The sequence below is a fragment of the Gavia stellata genome, chromosome 3, assembly GCF_030936135.1.
Source record: "Gavia stellata isolate bGavSte3 chromosome 3, bGavSte3.hap2, whole genome shotgun sequence".
Classification (NCBI taxonomy): Eukaryota; Metazoa; Chordata; class Aves; order Gaviiformes; family Gaviidae; genus Gavia; species Gavia stellata.
Window position 1 is genome coordinate 81,862,902 of NC_082596.1, and position 21,922 is coordinate 81,884,823.

Sequence of the window (21,922 nt, forward strand, 5' to 3'; positions counted from 1 at the left end):
ACCTGTCTATGATTTCTGCCATAACAAATTAGTCATGTTTTCTTTTTCTTTCCTTAATATTTTCTTGTAGATGTTTGACTGGATCACACACAACAAAGGTCTGTTTCTGAACAGCTACACAGAGATCGGAACCAGTCACCCCCATGCGATGGAGCTTCAGACACAGCACAATCACTTTGCCATGAACTGTATGGTAAGAACAGGCCTCACTTCACAGCACTGACACATCTGTTTGCTCTAAGTTACGGTAGAATCATACACATAAGGCAGAATCATACACATAAATCATTCCTTCTGTTACAAGTAGTGCAAATATGTATTTGAGCAGTGAAATTATAAAACACAAAGAAGGGTAATAAAGGGTAGCCAAGTACTGTGATCAAGCAACAAAATTATTTTGACAAATGGCAGTATTCAACACAACCTCAGCACTTCTCAAATATAAGCGTACAAACTTCAAGAACCTGGGATGTGTGTTTAAGTATTGCGTTGAGTCTTGAAAATAATGTGTAACTCCATACAGAAAGAAAATAGCTCTTGGGATCTTCTGAATAGATTGCAACTCAGACAAAAAGTTTTGAGAAGTTGTGATCAACAGCTGAGCCTGCTGTAATAATTTTCCGTATTTTTAAGAAGACACGCTTCTCATTTCTGGCACAGTAGAATGGAGCTAAAACAAACAATTTTTTTGTCAAATATCATCTTAGGATGAGCTGCAATTAAAAATTTGGATTTTAACTGGCAGTGAGTGAGAGCTACTTACTTTCAGTTTCATGAATTCTTGTTTGAACATGGGGACTAAATTCTCAAGTACATTTTAGGTCCTTTTCTCTAGGAGGGTTGGAGGTGTTTAAATAACTTTGGGAGTCTGGGCCTAAATCCAGTCCCTGGCTGTCAGCTTAGTGAAGGAAGAACACTACCAGTCTTGTTAGAAATTAACGTCCTTGGCAGTCCAAGGATGGGAATTGAATTAAAGTATAGTTGAAACAATCAACTCTTGCAAGAGGGTGGTTTTGTAGGACAGGACTACTAATTGTGGAAAGAGAGAGTGGCACAGTAAACTTACCTAGGTTATGCGTCTAGCTGAAGTAATGGAAGGACTAGTGAGGCAGCTGTTGTGTATGGTATAGCTAGAGTTAAGGAAATAAAAGACGTGAGTAGAGAAGGTACATTTTCTTCTTTGGCAACTCAGCTATGATCGCAAAAGTTTAAAAAGAACCCAAAATCAAGATGAACTTGAAAAGAGTAAAGCAAATGCTGGGGAGCATTGTATTTCAGTTATGTAACATCATATATGGATATAACTTTGACCATTAGGTTTGGAAGGTATAGGTTCACGGGCACGGAGAATTGCTCCTTTATGGAGTACGTCATTGTTGTTGCTCATTGCTCTGCATATGAAGTGGAGCAAAAAAACTCACAGAAGGACAGTAGGTGTCATTGACATGAGATGACTTTTGGAACTTAGTAATTTTGGATGGCCTTCCAGGCAGTTCTTGGGCTTGTACTCTAAAGGTTAAATTATTCTTCTGTGAGCCTGTCCTGGTATTAGTCCCTGTTGTCCTCTTTTCTTCAAATTGGATGACTTTTTTTTTTTTCCCCCATACTGTTCAGATGCTATCAAAAGTAGGAAGCGCTTGAGCAATGTAGCATAATCCTTCCTGCTCTGTTTTTGCTGTTAGTCTTTTGCTGTTAATCTGTGTTTTGCCTGTAGTAGTCAAATGCATTAGTTACAGAGGACTTTTTCTCAGCCTGTACAATGATTTCTTGATGCATGCAAGGAGCAGCTTAAATTTGGGGCAAATTAAACAGTCCAAACATTCAAAAGGGGAAAAACAAGCTGCAGTTTTTTGATGTGTTTCTGTAGCGTAGCCCCCCCTCCCTCCCCCCCAGTGGTTCTTTTGGCACAGAACGATCAGTCCCTGGTTTTGATTTAAGCTGCATTCAGATTTTCTGGGTTTTATTTGGTTAAATGGCAAAAGCCTTACATGTAGATTAGGGGGAAAGATTAAACTGAATCTGACATAAATAACGTGAACTGATTGAACTTTGGCAAGCCTTATTTTTCATTAGCTTTTAACTGGAAAAATGTCGGGCAATCTTAACTCCTGCAAGCATGTTCAGCATCTCCCTGACCACTCTTTACATACACTGTGCTTAACAAGCTACTATTTGTTCACTGTTCCTGTCAGTGTAACTCTTCAGTAATCAGACTTGATTTAAGATCTCTTACCTGAATGCTCTAACACTACAGATGGAATTTAACTTTTAACCCATCTACAACCACACAGATTTATTCAATTGGATGGGGTAGAGGAAGGAGGAATGGCAACTATGTATAAGGTTTATTATATGCAGGAGATATTGAAGGCTTTTCATTGTGACCCTAATAGATCTTGTTTTCCAGGCAGTTTCCTTAGGCGCACTTTAGGTGGGGAAGGGCTCTTCAAAGGATAAATGCTGCCTAAGCAGCTAAATGCAACCTCTTGCACTTGCTCACAGCTTAACCATAATAATTAATGTTGCAGCTGCTTTTCCCAACACATTGTGGTTGCTGCAGCACACCTGCTCCCTTTGCAGCAGGTGCTACCCTCTGTCAATAGCTGGCTCTCCCATCTCCCCTTCCTTCCCAAGTAGCAGCTTGGCTTTCCGAGAGGTGCAAGAGGGCAACTTCTGCAGCTGCTTATGCCAAACTCGGGTGAGAGAGAGCGATGGCCTTTGGGTGAGATGCCAAAATTTTAATCTGGTCTTCCAGTCTGAAATGAGCCACCTGGATGTAAACCATTGTGAAAGTTACTTAGTTCCTGTCATGAACAGGAGTTGGTTACATCAAGGACAAAGAGGATTTGCTGAATATTTCTTTTTTTCTTGGCTTTCTGCCATTTTTAGAATCTTATTTTCAGTGTTACAGCGCGAAGTAGTTGGAAGTTTAAACCAAATGTTGTAAAACAAAAAGGTGAAGAATACATTGGGGGAGAAGATTTAACTGTACTTTCAGCAGTTTCATTAGTAAGCGATATGTCTAGGAATCTTGTGTATTCAGTATGTGATAGGCTCATGTGGTTGCACTTCAAGGTAATACGAATAAGTTCATGGAAGTCTTAAGCTTAATACATAGCTTGGTTCTTATTGCAATGAAACTATCCCAGAGAAAAGCTGGAGAGGTGCAGTGATGCGCATTGAAGAGGGACATACATTTGGTTACCATTGCTTAACACACAGGCTGATGTGGCTAAAAAGGCTGCTGTCTGAAAGATAGTTCACATGTGCAGCTGTAGGTATGTGACCTGCTGTTACTGAATTCAAGAGGCTGTGCACTGGTAAATGTGAAGGCTGTGTCTTTATAGGGCAAGTAAATTGCGTGTTCCCTAACTGTAGGGAAAAATAAACTCACAATCATTCTCCTCTCTAAAGATGAGGATGGATTTTCAGTACGATTTAAAAGGCCTGCTTTCAGCAACAGTAAATTGCTGTTTCCAAGTCCTGAGATTTATTTGAGTTAAGCAATACTCAGTTTTAGCTTGAAGTTCCTCTTTGGGTGACTAAACCAATGCTTCACTTCCCCAAACAAGTTTTTAGTACCTTTTAAGGGAGAAACGTGCAAATAAGGCATCATAGAAATTACAAATACAAAAATTATCTGCCGAGTTTTTGAACTGCAAAAACAAAGTACCCATGATTATATGATTAGTCAGTCTTGCGTGCAAGAGTGGGAGAGACTGATTCTGTGTCTGTCCACTCTTTTTCCAGCCATTTTCCATATGCCTGCTGGGATGCAAGGGAAACAAAAGCAGCCATGTGAAATATGGGGGAGGAGGAGGAGGGGAATGTTACCTACTTGAATATTTTCTTCTACTCTTCTTGCTAGACCAAATGGCCTTGCTTTCATTACAGTTTAACTCACTGCACTGGTGAGGGTCAAAATGATTGGAAAGTCATGTAGGCAAAAGGAAACTTTCTTTGGAGAAAGCTGACACACTGGCTACTATTAAAGGGTGTGCTATGACTGCTTCCTGTCTTGGGGCGGATAGGACCATCAGTAGAAGCTATGTTTATTAACTATAATCCAGAAAGTCCTATGTCAATTGTAAGCATATTGCTAAGTTGATTAATGTTCTCAGAACAGGCTGTTTGCATGTACCAAACCACTTTATCAAGGTAGTAATCAAATAATTAATGTCATCCAAAATGAGAGTGCCAGAGTTAAGACCTGGTGAGAGTTTTGGGAGGTTAAAATAAAAGTATGAACACAACATTTGAATATCACTGGGTTTACAGAGTTAAAAGTTACAAAGATGACTTACTTGGCTTGGCTTGCTCAAATCCAGCCACAGGACAGGTACAAATGAAAACATTAAGAAAGTCAGGTGAGGTAAAATCAGCTTAGCTGACAGCTAGTGTGGCTTTTCCCTCTGCCTTTGTACTACTGATATATTTCACTCTTGAGATTCTTTTTACTTTAAACATATATATTTGTAACCATACAGAGTTGTAGCTTGAGACAGACTTAAGCACCATGTGAATTCTAGACTGCCCTGGGTCCTCTGAGACTTCAGCAAATGAGAGCAAGACCACAGGTTGTGAATTGTGCATTCTTTCTCAGATTGCTTTGAAATGCAGATTTTTCACAAAAAGAGTTTGTGCAGAAGGTGAACAGCAGTAAGCTAGCTAGCTCCTTTGTCTTGGGGGGTGGGAGGGGGGGACATGTCTGGTTTGTGGTGTTGGGGGGTTTGTTTTGGTTTGTTGTGGTTGTTGGGTTTTTTGTTTGTGGTTTTTTTTTAAATGAATAGATTGCTCAGGGAGGACTTTCAGTAAAAATAAATAAAAGTTAAATGGTAAAATCCATCAACTGTCCAACCAATCTAACATCCCTAATAGATAAGATAAAGTTTGTAAATGAGGATGGGGCAGTAGAGTAGGTAAAATGTATTCAGTCAAGTTTTTGGTAGTTCTGAATAACCATAGTTAAAGCAAACCATGGTTTTGTGATGTTCTTGAAGTTCAGGGAATGCACAGCTGTGGATCCTGGTCAGACTGGGAGGATGTTTTTTGAGTAAGGGAATCTTTCTGGTGCCAGAGCAGTTAATGCTTAGACGCAATGTCTGGATGCCACCAACCTGAGAAAGAGACTGAAAAGGCAAAATGAGTTCAGGCTATTTCCAGCTTCTGGGGAGCACTCCAAAGTCAACAAGATGAAATAGAATAGGCTAGATGTGCAACCCTTAAGAAGGAAGACGCAAATAAACAGATTTTGAAAAGCAATCCCCTGGTGAGGTGTTAATACAGCAACAAGTTATGTTCATCCTAGTGGATCATGAAGTAAAGGAACAGATGGTGGTGTTACTGCAAAGAAGCAAATCTTACTTCACTCTTGATACTTATTGGGGTGCTGAACTTAAGATTTGTAAAAAAATTTGCTCTGATTCAGTTGGTCCTACTAGAGAACTAGGTCTAGTTTAGAGCCCCATACTTAATGTTGTAATGGGGAACATCCAGATAAAAATGACGTGGCTGTAAGGAGAGGTTGAAGGCGTGGGCTTTTACCATGAGAAAATGAAGGTAAGTGAAAAGTAAGAGAGGAAAGAAGGTGGCGTTGGTGTTGGACTACGTAGTCTTGCAGTAAGATTCCCCAGGTCCACCATGAAAAATGTAGGAAAGAGAGAGGATAAATTTGAAGAAAGTTGGAGTGAAATTGTATTTCATTTGTTCCAGTGCTAATAGCAATGGTTAAATAGTTACCTGAGAATATTTTGAGGATCCTTGTAGTTGAAGAACAGGTTAAACACTTTCCTTAGCTCAGCAACATCCAGACTACAGGTTTTTTTGTTTTTTTTTTTTTTTTCTCCAAGGGAAGAGATCAGGTGATACCTTTAGATGTTCTGCAGCCCTCATCTTTGAAGTTTGGATTCCCAAACTAAGAGTTTTACTGTTGCTGCAAGAGCAAGAATAGAAGAGATGTTAGAAAACATTTAAATTATTAAAGCAGGTGTTATTTTATACGTTAACACTATACCTTGTCTTGGTGGCCATTTGTGTGTGAAGTGGCAGATGATTTGGAATTGCCATTGCTAAAATATTTCCATCACAGATGAATAGCTCAAACTCACTACGGTCTCTATAGAGGTGACAGTTACGAGGCTTATGGACCATGTCACCGAGGTGGTTGGTTTTAACACTGAATGCTTAATAGTCTCTGCATCAGAAAAATACTGTTTGAAATCTTAGAACTAAACAAACATTTTCTAAATGGGTCTGGGATAATCAGGAAATAAAATAGAACCTTCAGGGCACCTGCTAGCTTTATTTTGTATTGAGTGTGATAGAAGTTCAGTTAAGCTGGCAGGCTGTCACCTATATTTTCCCCTGTGTACTTGCCTTTCAGGCACATACCAAAGAATGACACAGTGTACTACAGCTTGTGTTAGGCTACTAATCTGTGTTGCCTTGCTGAGCAATAATTTTTTTCATATGTACCCTCCCTTTAGGGAATAATTCTGCAATGAGGAGCTTTCCAGATATTGTAATGTGCCTTTTCAGCTTCTGGCTAAAGGGCTGTGAGAGAAAATAATCATACTAAGTACGTTTGTGTACTTACTATATGTACTGTAAAGCAATAACTTGAATTGTTCATTTTTTAGTTTTGTTACAATAGTCATGTGCAACACAATGAAAGAAATGTAGTATCACTTTAGCCTTTCACTTTTTAGACAGTTGATACACATTTAGAAGCTGCAGGTGTTTCATGCAGATTCACGTGATGTAAATGAGATGGCTGAATAAGTCTTTTAACAGTTATTACCTGATAACTAAAACCAGGATGTAAATCCATGCGATGAATAAGACATCAGTCCTGGGAAATAAGCACAAGCTTACTTGGAACAGTGCTTCTCAAGCAGTGCACAAAATATGCATTTGTCATATAATAATGACAGTGGACCTGCCTGTCCTTTTAGAAAATTGAACAAAATTTGTTAACCTTCAAGGATCAGTTAAAGACAGTCCAACTGTAGTGAGTTGCTATTTGAGATTCTTTTCCTTCTTAACTAAATCTGTCTCTTTTGGGTCACCGCATTCTAAAATACTGAAATGTAAACCTTTAGTAGCTGTATCAGGTAGTGAAGGATATGATAGTGGAGGGGGGAAAGGTTGAGATTATTATAAGATTATTTTGTTTTGAGGAAAGGAATGTGGTATATACAGCTTGGAAAGTGTTCAACTGTCAGCATATTAATTCATATTCATACTGCTACAAGGGGGTATTCTTCCACACTTGTAAAGCCAAATTGCCATGGGAAAATGAACGCATTTTAACCACAGCTCAGTTTTGATTTGTGTAACTTCACATTTATGGTGCCCTGTCCTTCATACCTAACTGATGTTGCAGAATTTCCCATATTCCTTTATTATGATACACAAACAGTTCAAATGGCAGTTTAATATAGCCTTTATTATTTTCTCTTTTGACACTTGTTCTTTTCACAGCACTGTAAAGACCATGTAGTGGCTTTCTGAATTCATTTAGCAGTCTTGTATTTATGCTACGTATACTTTAATAGGCCTAAATCCTCTCCAGTCTTTTAAAATTTGTTGGGAATAGCCGTTTTGTTCTCTTCCAGTTGTTCGGCTGTGCTTAAGAGGAGAGCATAGGTGTGTGGGATAACCTAAAAAATGAAAAGGTAGTATTGTGCAGGAGGGAAAAACAGCCAACATGGCACTACTGTGCTCAATTTATTAAGTGGACCCAGCTGAGGTGTAGGCTGTGTCAGGTATGTTCCTGCTTGCATACGTGCATACAGTTACAATTAAGAGACCTGTGCCAATTACCACTCAGATGAGTCAGCACGGTGAAGCCTGGAGGAACTGCAGCACGGTGAAGCCTGGAGGAACTGCAGCACTTTCTCCAGCCAGTGTCAGGCTCTGGGTAGTGGCTCAAAGCCAACAGGTAATGGTTCCACCTCAGATGTTCAGCATCTACACGGCATTGAATGTCCGCGTGCCAGTGTTGTCCCCTGACCTCTCTTACTGGCAGGGGTATAGTCAGATTTTGGCACAGGCTGCCTATCACACCTCTCAACAGTAATATAACTGTACAGTTTTCTAGCAATTTCAGGATTTGTTTCTCTGTCAGTTGTTGATCTGTGGCCTTTATTGAGGCCTGTTGCAGTCATTGCTCCCCCCCCCGCCCCCCGGCTCACTGGACTCAGTTCCTCAACCCTTGACTGGGGAAGGTTGCGACGCTGCTGCTGACAGGTAGCTAACTGCTCCCTGGCATTTCCTGCGTGCTGACATTCCACAAAGCACTGCGTGGACAAGAGGGAAAAACATTTCACTGCAGAATGTTGAGGTTTTAATGGTGTTTGTTGTTTTCTTCCCAACCATTCTGTGTGATAGTGTTTGACAGTTTGGCCCCACGTGTAAATTTTTAGGATATAGGCAAGAACAAGTGCAGCTAACAGAAGTAGCCAACGGATGCAGCAGTTGGTGCAGCAGTTCATGTAGAAAGGGCCAGCAACGCTGCTCAGAACAGCATCCATGTCCTCAGCAATGGTGGCAATGCGCCCCAGGGCACAGTCCCCAGCTACTGCTGGACCGACTATCCCTGTAGCATCAGAGGCCTCAACCCAGAGGGAGCTCCAGAAGGAGGATGCAGCTGTGCAGGTCTGAGGCTGCAGGAAATGCCTGTAGCCTCTTGCCAAGGCTGGGGCAGCAGGAGATGGTTTTCTTGCCCACAGGAGGTGTGCGGTTATTAAGGTTCTGTGTCACCAAGTAAAGGAGCTGCAGGAGGACGTCAGCAGTCTGCACAGTATCAGAGATAATGAGAAAGAGATTGACCAGATGTTTTCCAACACTCTGCAGCTTCAAGAGCCCAAACTACCAACTGTACTGAAGGGAGGAGGGTCAGGCAGTCTGTCCCTGTTTGTTTGTGAAGTGGAGACTCCCATGATGATGAAGGTTGGAAGATAATGGCTTCTGGCACTAGGAGGAAGGTTTCTGCTCCACCTGAAGATTTGCAGCTACAGAATAGGTTCACTGTCCTCACGGCTGATGAGGAGCTGGGAGCTGTCAAAGAAAGCATCTGTGCCATCCGAGTCTGAGCCACACAGGAGGACCAAAAGGAAGAGGCGAGTGATAGTAATGGGAGACTCCCTTCTGCGGGGAACAGGCACTCCTATCTGCCAATCTGACTCATTCTCTGTGGAAGTTTGCTGCTTGCTGGGGGCTCGGATTTGGGATGTTTTGGAAAGACTGCCAAAGCTTGTCCAGCCCTCAGACTATTGCCCCCTGCTACTCTTCCGTGTGAGCACCAGGAATACTGCCAGGGGTGACCTGGAAAGTCTCAAGCGTGACTACATGGCTCCAGAGGCAGTGGTCAAGGGCATGGGAGCCCAGGTGGTTTTCTTCTCAATCCTGCTGGTGAGAGGGTAGATGGATCCTGCAGGTCAACAACTGTTTACACAGCTGATGTTGGCAACGGGGTTTTGGTTTCCACAGCCATGGGACCCTCTCTGTGAGGATCAAGGATTGCTATTCAACTAAGTGGGCAAAAGTATCTTTGCCAGCAGGTCAGACAACCTGATAAGAAGAACTTTAGGGTAAAAATGATGGGAGAGGGCGAAGAGGACCCACAATCAAGTGAGAAGTGGTGAACTGGATTGGCAAGCAGAGGGTCTGCTGTGATGTGAACAAAAGGGATGCTGTAATCAACAAAACAGGGCTGAACTGGGGTTGCTCCAAGTGTACACACACAAATTAGGACATGACTATTATGTAAAAGCTCTCATTCCCTTTCTGGGAAGTCACCATGACCAAGTTCTTCTCTGAAGTACCTGTATGACATACTTGCGTTGTACAAGGAGAGGCTGAGAGAGGTGGGATTGGTTACCCTGGATAAAGGAATGCTTAGGAGAGATCTTACATATATAAAAATATAAATATCTGATGGGAGGGACTAAAGAAGACAGAACCAGACTTTTCTCCATGGTATCCAGTAACAGAACAAGAAGTAACAGGCACAAGTTGAAATACAAGAAATTCCATTTAAACATAAGAAACGCTGGAACGGGTTGCCCAGAGAGATTGTGATCGCTCCATCCTTAGAGATTCTCAAAACCTCACTGTACACGACCCTGAGCAACCTGCTCTGATTGAACCTGCTTTGAGCAGGGGGGTTGGGCTAGATGATCTTCAACCTCAACAATCCTGTGATTCCAAGAACTTCATTCTAGATGTATGCGAGTCAGCCCGATTGAAAGAAGTGTCAACGCAGCATTATATACGTGTAGCTCTGAAAAAGCTACTCAAAACCTTTTTGTGGTGAAGTTGTTCTTGTTTCTGGCTTTGCAGGAATCAGAAACTCTTGATTGCTTCCTTTGAAAAACATTGTTTGTTCGTACAGAATCAGAAAAGGAACAGATTTTAGACACTTTAGGCCAAAATGCATATGTGAGCTAAAAGAAAAGAAAATTAGAGTGACTAAGAGCCATCAGTGAGTAATGCCAGTATGCTAGAGAATCCTTCTGATCTCTGACCTTATTTGTCTAGTTTTCAGTGCTAGCTCTGAGGCAATATAGTAGCAAGAAAATAAAATCTAAAACTGATGAACTCCTTAGAACTCAGAGTCCTGTATTTTGTTACTTTAAAAATAGAAATGCTTTCAGAAGTTGATGTAAAGATTTGTAGAGTGATGTTGCACACATGCATACTGTGGATAGATCTAGTGCTTACTAATTATACTTTGATTTTCCTATATTGTGTGTGTCTGAATGTCTTGTTGACTTGAACGTCCGTAAACATTCTTATTGAGGCTGTTGCAAAATATGGTTAGCTTTTCCTCTTCATTGCAATAATGGGTCTTTATATAATACGACTTTAAGCTGACTGTTAACGTTGGCTTGAGACTCTCTGGTCATTTCAAGTTGTCCTTCTCCCTGGTCAATAATACAGATAGGCTGTTACATTATATACCTAGATTCCAAAGTTAGGCATACAGAAACTTGGCAAATAAAACCAGTTTATTAAGCAGTACTGTAATAAAGAAGAATAGAAGTATACCTCTGTATTTAATAGAAGTATACCTCTGTATTTAATAGAAGTATACCTCTGTATTTAAGTGGTCTGCTAACTTCCACTAATTCTTCCCTCCTTCTTCTCCGTAGAATGTGTATGTAAACATAAACCGCATCATGTCAGTAGCAAATCGGCTGGTTGAGTCTGGCCATTATGCTTCACAGCAAATAAAACAGATTGCTAGTCAGTTGGAGCAAGAATGGAAGGCGTTTGCTGCAGCCTTGGATGAACGTAGCACGTTACTGGATATGTCCTCCATCTTCCATCAGAAAGCTGAACAGGTTAGTGAACGGGGAGGGCACCAGCAAAACTTTCCGTGCTGGAATGGTAAGTTGTACCGTTTGCTTTTGATTTAGACAGAAGTACAAGAGAGTGATTGAAAAGGTCGGCAAGGAAGCCAGAGCATTAATTTCTGCCAATTTCAGCTGATACTCAAACAAAAACTTGCTCTCCTCAGGACAGCCCACTGCCCTTATTCTCCACAAAATGCCTTGCTCATATCAATCCAAGAAAAAACTTAGCCAAATTAGCTGTATGAGTGAAAATGAAGTGGACATAAATGCTTAACTGTATGAAACTTTTAAGTTGAAAGAAAGAAAGGAAAAAAATTTAGTATAGTCAGTATCGATATAATACCTTTCCTACATCCAAAAATTGTTCTGTTGTCTTCACCACTCCACCCCAATCAGTCCTTGAGTGTCAAGATTTAACTCATAGTAATTGCTTATAGAAAACTAAGTTGAAGTGGCCTGAAAGTTGAGAAGTTAATTAACTGTCTTCTGAATCTGAAATTGTGGTGGGAGATGTTTACTTAGTATCCCATAAGAGATTCCTCCTATATTAAACAAAAATTTTAGCTTTAGGCCTACACCAATTATTTTAATTAAGTCATTAACTGTGTGTAACTGCCAGAAAGGAGGTGTGCGTAGGGAAAATAGGAATAAATATCCCCAAGTTAATAGTCTTGATGGTGGAGGCATGTTTTCCCCTCAAGGGAATTCAGTTCTTTAGGAGTTGCTATGTGTGTGCTGTTGAGTCACCCACTGATGTTATAGACTTTCTGCTCTGTACATCTCTGGTGAATTTGGAGAGCAGAGGTTCTTGGATGCTTATGGCTCACTAAAGTTCTGGTTGTGCTTTATGGCTGCTGTAGATACTTTTCTTTCCGTTTGCCTTGCTAAATTGGATCCAAAAAAAGATCTCATGTCTGATATAATTTTAATTTGGAATAAATGAAGGAATCACTTGGGAGTTGATAACTGCAGAAATAGAGAGGCAGCACACTTTATTTTAAGATTTTTTTCCTGATTTCTACTACACAGATATTCAACTTCATAAATGTCCAGAAATTAGAAATGTGAATGTATTAAGATGCAAATACACATTGCTTTTCATTATGTTAGTGGTGACATTGGTTTAACTATCCTTAGACAGACTAAGGTAAGATGTATAAACTGATGCCACTGTAATAAGTATTTTTAGCAGTTTTTCTGTACAGAAAAGCCAATAAAAAAGGAGATGAAGGAATTGTTTTCTGATACAAGTCACCAACCAGCTTGAAGCATTTGATAGACACAGTGTGGTACCTTATCAGTATTGATGCTTTTCTAATTGCTTGGGTTATTCAGGTTTACATTTAAGCACTGTCAGCCATACATGTAGGAGAGAAATGGTGAAACATGAACAATTAGGTATACCCTGACTCAAATGCTGTCCTTTTTCATCAGAAAATGATGCTCATCAGAAGTCAGGGGAGGAAATTTTGTGTGTGTGTGCTGAGCAACTGTGGTAAGGGTCAGTGTTACCTTCTTCAGCACTAAATGTAAGTGTAAACAGGAGGAAAGAGAAGAATGAGAGAAAATAGTGCAGCATCTGCTGGGTTTAATTTACTTTTTAATTGCTCCTTCTGCGGTTTTCATTTTATGATTAACTGCGATGGATTGTCATAGTTGCTTTTTAAGATACCTGGCTGTGATATATTAGCTGTTTCATTAACATTGGAGAGTGAATTCAAGGAAAGAGGGTTTGGAGTGAAAGGAATGACCCCTTTAGAGACTGACGATACTTGACCTAGGTAAAAAGATGGTTAAAAAATAAGCAGCCAAAGAAATAACATGCCCTTCTTGAACGCATGTGTTCCCTTGCAAGTGACGGGTAAGTGTCGCTGCTTGCTGTCAGACACAGCGAAGACTGAATTCTGCACCCAGCTATTACTGCCTGCTGACTGGTGCAAGAGGTGTAGCTCTGTGGTCCCACATGGAGCTTCGTTTAATGTTTAGTGCTTAATGTTAGAGATTTTTAAAAAATTGTCCCTTGATGAAATGAGAATTAAATAAGCATCTTAGAGTTAAGTACTCTATCGTCCTTCCTACCAGCTTTCAAACAACAATGGAGTACCAGAAATTGTCTGTTGGTGGATTACTTTTTCCTCAAAAGACTACATGTGCTCTGGGAATTAAGATACATATGTTGAGAGAAATGGCTTGGTCTCTTAAAACTTTTGAGACTTGAACTTGACATGAACAGAGGGCAAATTTAGTTTACAGATACCACATGTGTTTGGCTGTACTAAGTTTCACAACTATGAAAACTCCTAGAAAAGCAGATTCTTTTTTCCTCTTTCCTAGCATAACGAAGGTATAAAATTTATGCCCCCTAGCTGTCAAAAATAAGTTGACAGAACTTCTGCTGTGCATACAGCTATGATGGCGGTTTCTTGTCTGTCAAGACAGCTTAAGCTTCAGAGAACTTATTGTCTGCAGAAGAGATTCTGTGGCAGTATCCTCAATTCCCCCTGAAAAGCTTGACTTGAGCAGCTATGCTGACATAGCTGTGTGCTCAAAGTTCAGTGTTAGTCCTAAGAGACCCTCACTTAAGTTGTAAATCCCTTACATGCTTGCTGCTGTAGTAGCTTGCCAAATGGATTTAGTGCTTCTCTGCATGTAGAAGTTAGTGCTTTGGGGACTGAGGTGTGAATTTGCTGTGCTCTAACACTGCTTTGCCTCCTTGATGATCTCATTCCAGCAGAAGACAACTATGGAGTGTTTTAGTGAACAGTTCACCATTAATTCTTTGTGTGTGTGCATAAGCACACACATGCAAAGTAGCTTGGTTTTCTCTGAAGATTGAAAAAAGGTGAGCTGATACTCATGGTATCATGAAGTATCTGCACAGGGAGTTGATGGGTAGGAGCTGAGGGTCTGGACTTGAAAGCTGTAGCATGTTTTACCTCTTTGTGTAGTCAAGACCTTAATTAGCTTTCATGCATCTGTAATAGTAGATGCAGGGTGAAGTTAACTTTTTCTTAGATGCAAAGTCAAGAAAAGGAGCAAGAGTAAACTTTAAGCATCAGTATTGCCAACAGTTTAATTAGTTCTGAAGGCTGCCAACATACAGCTAAGCCTGCCTGCCTGTGAATGGGTCAAAGAGTTCCACATAACTAAAAAGCACAAGTATAGTCAGACTTGAATATTTGTTTCTATTCTGATAAGCTTCATTTTGATCAGTTCATAGAGAAATATGTTAAACACTTTTCCCTTAAAAAAAGTCTTTTCAGTGGCTGTCACACAGTTGCCAGTCCTTTTGTATATTACCAGCATGCGTGTACTTATTGATAGAACCCAAAATCAAGCAGAATGTTTTTTCTCTGTTGCAGTACATGAGCAATGTGGACTCATGGTGTAAAGCCTGTGGTGAGGTGGAGCTTCCCTCAGAACTGCAAGATTTAGAAGATGCTATCCATCATCATCAAGGGATATATGAGCATATTACCTTGGCTTACTCTGAGGTAAGTGTCTAGTTTGTTTCCTTAGGTTGCTGACTCGATAAAATGGTGTAATGTTAAGCTTGGATCATGAACTGGTACTGCTTGTTGCATGGTGCATGAGTTAGAAGCTCAAGTGCCAGGCTTCTTTTTTAATTTAGTATACTGGACTTTGCTACTATTGTTCAAAAGTTAAGTGTTAAGTCTTCCTTAATCTTCTGAAATAAATTTAAAAGGCAAGATGGAACCATGTGTGATACAAACAACCCAGGCAGTGTACAAAGTATGTTTTAATTTACATTTGCATATTACTGCCTTTTAATAGCAGTATGATACTATCGTTCAAACACTTCCTTGAAGGGAAGCTAGCTGGGTATTCTTTGGGAAAGTATTCAGTTGGCATGGATTGCTTTAAGTGTGTTTTGAAAATCCATCTCTGAAATTGCCTCACAAAAAAGGCTTAACCATCAAAGGACGTCACTTGACAAGCCGGAAGGTAATATACTTAGTTCTGCCAACCTCAAAGACACTTAAATGAGCCAGCGTGCCTATGTAGTCAGCATTCATAAGATTAACATATGCTATGCTGCTGCTTTAATCTTGGATTCTGTGTACAATGAAGTAATAATATTTCTCAGTATTTCTAATAGTTGTATTTACAATTTCAGGTAAAATGCTTATTCTGAAGGTGGCCTAGATAGTGATGACTAAAGTATCTATTGTTTTTCTTCAAATTTTGAGTTCTCTCATGTGCTTTAGTTCTGAAGTGAGAAATCAAATGGGTATTGACTTCACTATTAGTTAACAGGTATTTTCTGTATTTCCTGTCGAGCTTTTTCTTGCTTTCTTTTTCCAGGGTTGTTCTCATCATAGGGTAAAACTATTTTTTCTGTTAAATTGGACTGATGTTATTCTGGATTAAAGACAGCAGTTTCTGCTCTCATGAAAGTTGCATAAAATTCTGTCTTTGATTAAATCATGGTAAAAAATGATCAGTGAACACAGGATAGCTTAAGCCATAGCTTGAACCTTCTTTTAAAAGGAGGTCATGTGGGATTGAATTAATGGTTGTGATTTATACATCATATTAAAGATAAAACTACTTTCTGATGATCCAGCTCTGTTATGGCAACTGAATCATGTCTGGTCACATTTCATTTAGCAGTAAAGGAGGGTAAGATTAGTGCTGATGATCAGTCCTATTGTTAGTATATCAAAACTGGGTTTTTTGAATACCTGCCATCTTAGGGCCTGCATAAACTTTATTACCATGAGTCAAATGTCCAGGGTTCACATGAGTTGTTGTTCTTTTGGATAAAATACACATCGATATCCCCATTCCTGATATATGCCACCTTGCAATGTCAACTGATCTAATGACATACTGAAGCACACCTTTGGTGATAAAACTTGTGATCTTACTTACAGATACCTGTTTTAACTCATTCTTGACAGCATGTTTTGTAGGAGGGTTTCTTTTCTTCATTATAACCTCTCTTCATTGGGAGGATCCCTTTGTAAAACAAGGGACAGAGACGTAGCATGTTTGTAGTAGATTTATGTGAAGAGGCAATCTGGGGTGCATGCTCCATGGGATTGCAGCAAGGAATAAGAAGGCGAGGGCTCTCTAGGATAATGATTATAAAGCATTGAAGTTAAAATAGGGGAGGTTTTTTTATTTGGTTTTGTTTGATTTGGTTTGGATTTTTTTGTGTGTGGTTTTTTTTTTTATCACGGATGTGACTGGATTAGAGCCTGCTGTTAAGTGTAAATAAGCACTGTGGATTACCATGTTAAATACTGTTTGCTTCCTGGTGATGCATAATGAAAATAAATTAGATGGGTAGATTATAGGATTGCTCTGGCAAATACCTTGAAAATTTATTTAGGATTTCAAAGCTGTAGCTGTTGACTTTGGGATAGCTAGAGATTTTAACAAAATCTTCATTGGTAGTGCTCAAAAAAACCCCACCAACATTAGGTGCCTTTCTTCTGACTTCAGGTCATTACTTTTTCCCATCTGGTAAAGCAATAGCTTTGTCTTTAGCAATCAGAATTGGTGCAGAAATAATAGTTGTATGTCTAGGTACAAGTCGTGTTCCTCCTCTGGACAGAAGGTTTTATTTTGCCTTATTTAAACACGCATTGCTTTTTGAAGATTGATGGAGTTGTCTTTCTGTGTAAAGATATTACAGAACTATTGCTTATTGTTACTAGATGTATGACTTCGTTTCTGTTACAGCATGGACCTCTTTTTGTGATGAATGAACAGTGAGGGCAGAGAGAGAGGAACACTGTGGAAATTACAACAGTTAGTCATTCATTTTAGATTACAATGTCTTGACAACATGACTTGGTTGCAAAGTAGAAGACAGTAATTTTGAGAGTAAATGCTTTTAAGACAAGACAGTCTGATTTTACTGAGGATAATTACTGTATATTACTAGAAAAGTAACTTACTAGATTACAAGCTTAGATAACTGGTGTGCTTGAAAATCTAATAGCCGTGCCTTAAATGAAGTTATATATATAAATGAAGTTGTGTATCTCACTGAAATCTTAAGGTAGTCATGCACTGGGAAGGAAGAAAACTTTACTGTGTTAACTCCAAAGAGGAAATGTTCATGATCATTTGTTCGTAAAGCTAATAAACTAATCAGATCAAGGGGCCGTCACAATTATTTTTTTCCCCTAAATTTCATGGACTCTAGATAGATAATTGAAATCCATTATCTTGAAATATTTGGAAGACTTGTGCTAGATAATTGCTTTGGATACAGAAAGGAAAAAAATCATCATTATAATAACTACTATGTACTATACTCTTTTTTTGCCTGACTTGACTTTATAGGAGTTACTTCTCCAAGTGAGCTTCATTCTCTGTGTTGATACTTATTACTAAAATGAAAAAGGTTAAATTGGAACTGAGAAATAAACTCACTTGTAAATTAATTATTAGAAAATAATTTTCATTCGGATCTGTTTGACTACTGAATAGCAAATTTAAAGTGTTCCTAGATTTAGTGAAAATTGTTGAAAATAGCCACGGGGGGGAAGGTCTTGACAAATTTTCTGTTTCTGACATGGTGTTGATTTGATGGATTCAGACTGTTATTTACACTCCAGTCTTGTGGTTTCAGATGAATTTTTCCTGCCTGTTAGATGAGCTACTAGAAAAGTTCTTTACAGATAGCTGAATGATACTGAATTGTAACAGTTCTCCGAGCTTCATGCTAAAAGTAACAGAATAGTTAAACACCGATGAAAAATGCTTTCAACAGCCTTGGCAAGCGCTAAATGTTAACTGTGACCAGATAAGATAGGATTATTGCTTTTTAATTAGCATGCAAGGTAAATCTGAATATTTTTGCTGTGGTTTGAATCAGAGAAGACAACAATTAGAAATTACTAATAATTCTTGTCAGCATCAGTAGTTAAACACATTTCTGAAAAGAGTATCCTTCTGTGCTGCATGGAAAGGTTTTAAGTGATTTAATCAAGTTTTGCCATAACAACGCTTTGCCTTTAGCTTACCAGTAACAGTAATAATTTAGAAGTTGTAAATCGAGTCAGATCAAATCATGTCCTAAGTTGGTCTAAATGTATTCATCAAATTAATATTAACCTCGAGAAAGTAACCTCCCTGTTCACCTTTACAGCAAATGAAGAGAGATCCTCCTGGAAGGGTAATTCTAGGCAAATGCTTAATTTTTAGGTGCTTTGTTGACGAGAGAAAGAGCTGATGAATTTTTATTCTGAGTTAGACTTGACCTGTTTAAAACAAAAAATGACTTTAAAGGAAAAGCACTCTTAAGGTAATTGAAAAATTGAAAGACAGGCTGTTATTTAAAAGAGTGCTACTTCTTAAAATTATTTTACACAGATGAAGAATATAAATTTTTTTTTGTATAACAGCTGCATGTAATAATGTCTGGAATAAAAAAAATCTTCATCACTGCTTCCCAAGTTCTTAAAGACATCTAAGATGGCGAGAGGGGGTGGGGAATGAAACAATAGTCTAAAAAGCTTTTGCAAGACAAGTAATTCTTCATCCTTTCTGGTGATCAGGTGAGCCAAGATGGAAAGTCACTGCTTGACAAACTTCAGAGACCTTTGACTCCTGGGAGTTCTGATTCTCTCACCGCTTCTGCCAACTACTCAAAAGCAGTTCATCATGTTCTGGATGTCATCCATGAAGTACTGCACCACCAGCGCCAACTGGAAAATATTTGGCAGCATCGAAAGGTCCGCTTGCACCAGCGGCTTCAGCTGTGCGTTTTTCAACAGGATGTTCAACAGGTATCTTTTATTTCATGTTGTCTAAATGCCTTTGTACTCTGTCAGCCTGTGATTTTGTAGCTGGTTGCATTGGCAGGTGGGTTTTGTTTGCCAAACCCCATGTTCATGGGGTAGCATGGAACTGACTGACTGATTCCAAGTGTTATCAGAGGATATTGGCTGTTACAGGTAAAAATTATAAATATAAGTTAGCTCTCCTTCAGTTTTTCCTTTTTTTAAATTAAGTTCTTTATTTTCTTTAAGTCAGATAGGATGAAAAAGTTTTTTTATTATAGATGGCTATTCTAAGCTTGTGCTGGAAGCTGACATTCACATTTTAGGTAAAATTCTGGACTCGAAGCATCAGAAAGACTTGTAGGAGTAAGGCAAAAAAATAACTGTTATTCTGTAACAAATGTTTAGTTTCAAATACTCAGAGATACTTAACTGACTTAATTGTGTTTCTTTAAAACCTGAGAGTAGTATGCTAAAGAGGTATAAAAATGACAGATAAGATTATTTTCTGACACTGATGCTGTTGTTGAATTAATGGTTATTAGCTGCCATATTTTTATTATTATTATGACATCCATAAAAGTTAGTAGTTAAGTACAGGCATTAATAACTCTGACATGGTTTTAGCTTAAACAGGTAAAGCTGTACAGAATTTCTTTGTTGATAGATTTTTTTAATAAACAATAAAGGTTTGCCTTAGGCTGTAATTGACAGAGACATTAGTAATTTATCCCTTAATAGCTTATCTTCATAAAAAAGTAAAGACGGCCAGTATTTGCCGATCATGTTCTTTCCTTTCAGTGTAAAGGTGTTCACAAATCAGGAACTTACGAATGGGGTTTTTAGATAGCCAGTCATACATTCTGGATAAACTGATCTTGTTTCTTCTAATTAGTTGCATTTTAAGCCAAATTTCTTGGACTTATGTGTTTCAGAATATGCTGGATGTGAGCAGTTGGGAGTGAAATAACCTGGTTTCCGTCATTTACAGTAGTTGAAAAAGATACTTAATTCAGGCAGATGGTGGGGAGAGTGAGCAATCTTGTTAGCTCAACTTTCTTCTATAGGCAGTGCCTATCTCTTTGTGCAAGTTAAACAATACAACTTAAAAAATACTTCAACAGTAAATTAAGTGTAAAATTATTAAACTTTACTACTTAATTTTTCATGTAAAAAGAGGCATATATTGCAAGGCAAGCAGTTATCCAACTTCTCAACACTCAGACATGATGAAGGATGCAGAAAGGCGTGAAAAAAGTTAGCTGACAAAAAAGTAAAAGAAAGCAGAGTCAGTGTTTTGAATGGTTAGGAAGGGTATAGAGAACCAAACTGAAAATACTGTTACGCCGTTGTTTAAATCCTAGAGACTCTTCATCAAGATTACTACATAAATAGTAGCTAGTCAGGAGGGACCAGTGCTGGTACTTGCATGAGTAGTCAGTGAAGGGCACTTGTCAAAACTGACGAGGCACAGTCCACAGATGAATCGCCTCTTAAACTTAAAAGGCACCTTCAGAAAATGAAATTAACACAGTGGTTTGCTTCTCATAAGGAAAAATGTAGGTCTTCTCAGTGGTAGCCTAGTGCCAACAAGCGCGTATTGGATCCTGGAACTTTCTCCTCTAGTTCGAATTCAAGTAGGATTTACTTAGGCAACCTAGGCTAAGTGATTTTCTGAGGTTATTTGCCAGATCTCTAATTTCAAGTTTCAGGCCTGTAGGCCAGGCTGCAGGCACTTTATTTCCTGGGGGAAAGGGTTTGTTAAACGTTGCAGAGAGTCTTACTGTGCTGTTCCTACTCTTTGACTTTATCTTGGGAGTGATAAAATGTTTGTAGGAAATTCTCATTTTCTGCTTCTTCGTAAGTCATGGCTCTCGGAGCGGAGGGGTTAGCTCTGAGACTGCTTTGGTCTTTTGAAGTTGGCAAATAACCCTTCATTAGATTTAAGTCATTGTATAGTCACCACCAGGTTCTTCAGCAAGAAGCTGGATTTTCCTTCTCTGTATGAGACCTGTTGGCCCTTGGAACTGGTGCATTTAACATCAAATAGTCACAGGGTTGAAAACAACACACTTGACAGCTTTAGCTATTTTTATAACTTCCAGTATCAAGAATGTGTTATCCAAATCATGCATGTGGATTGTGAGTATACGAGAAGTTTTCAATATGAACCAACTGGCTTAAGAGGGTTAATCCATCTAGGCTCATTATTCAGTACATGCCTTACCTACTGGTTGAAGAAACTTCTTTCTTCCTGTTTATGCCTCTGGTTTCTCTATATGCTTTGCACGGCAGATCTTGCATTAAGATACCAAGATATCCTCTGAACAATTCGAAGCTGTGGCCTTTGGTGCTAATGCACATATTTATCAACCACTTTAGATTTCAAGCTAGATCTTATGTACAGAGATGCAGCCCCTGCTTGCCATGTTCCTAAGATCTTCCCTTAATATTCAGCAGTTATCACTGCCAGAGACTGGATTGTCCTTTGTTTTATCCCTGTAATGGCCGTTAACATCCACATTGGAGGCTTCTGAAATATTGCATGTGGAAGTATAGCTCTTTGTTATGTTACTGTAACTTGACTTTCAGATATTGGTGTATTTTGGGCACTGCCTTATGAATCGCAGTGTGAATTGTGGTTAATGTTCCCTTTCGTAACACAACTTTTCATACTTAAATTTCAGTTGCAGATCATGCTGTAAGACATTGATAATTCAACATCCATACCAGACAAATTGTTCTAATAGCCAGGAGCAGATGCCTTAAAGATAACGGCAAGCACATAATGGTATTTCC

At 39.0% G+C, this 21,922-nt stretch overlaps 1 protein-coding gene across 1 annotated transcript in view; it reads left to right on the top strand.

Moving 5' to 3' along the window:
- The window catches only part of TRIO (trio Rho guanine nucleotide exchange factor), a 255,702-nt gene that overhangs the window by 85,493 nt on the left and 148,287 nt on the right, over nucleotides 1–21,922 (top strand). Inside the window, exons 6-9 of the mRNA XM_059836123.1 lie at nucleotides 71–193; nucleotides 11,157–11,348; nucleotides 14,723–14,854; nucleotides 18,899–19,129. Of these exons, the coding sequence (XP_059692106.1) occupies nucleotides 71–193; nucleotides 11,157–11,348; nucleotides 14,723–14,854; nucleotides 18,899–19,129 (678 nt within the window). The remainder of the gene's footprint in view (nucleotides 1–70; nucleotides 194–11,156; nucleotides 11,349–14,722; nucleotides 14,855–18,898; nucleotides 19,130–21,922) is intronic.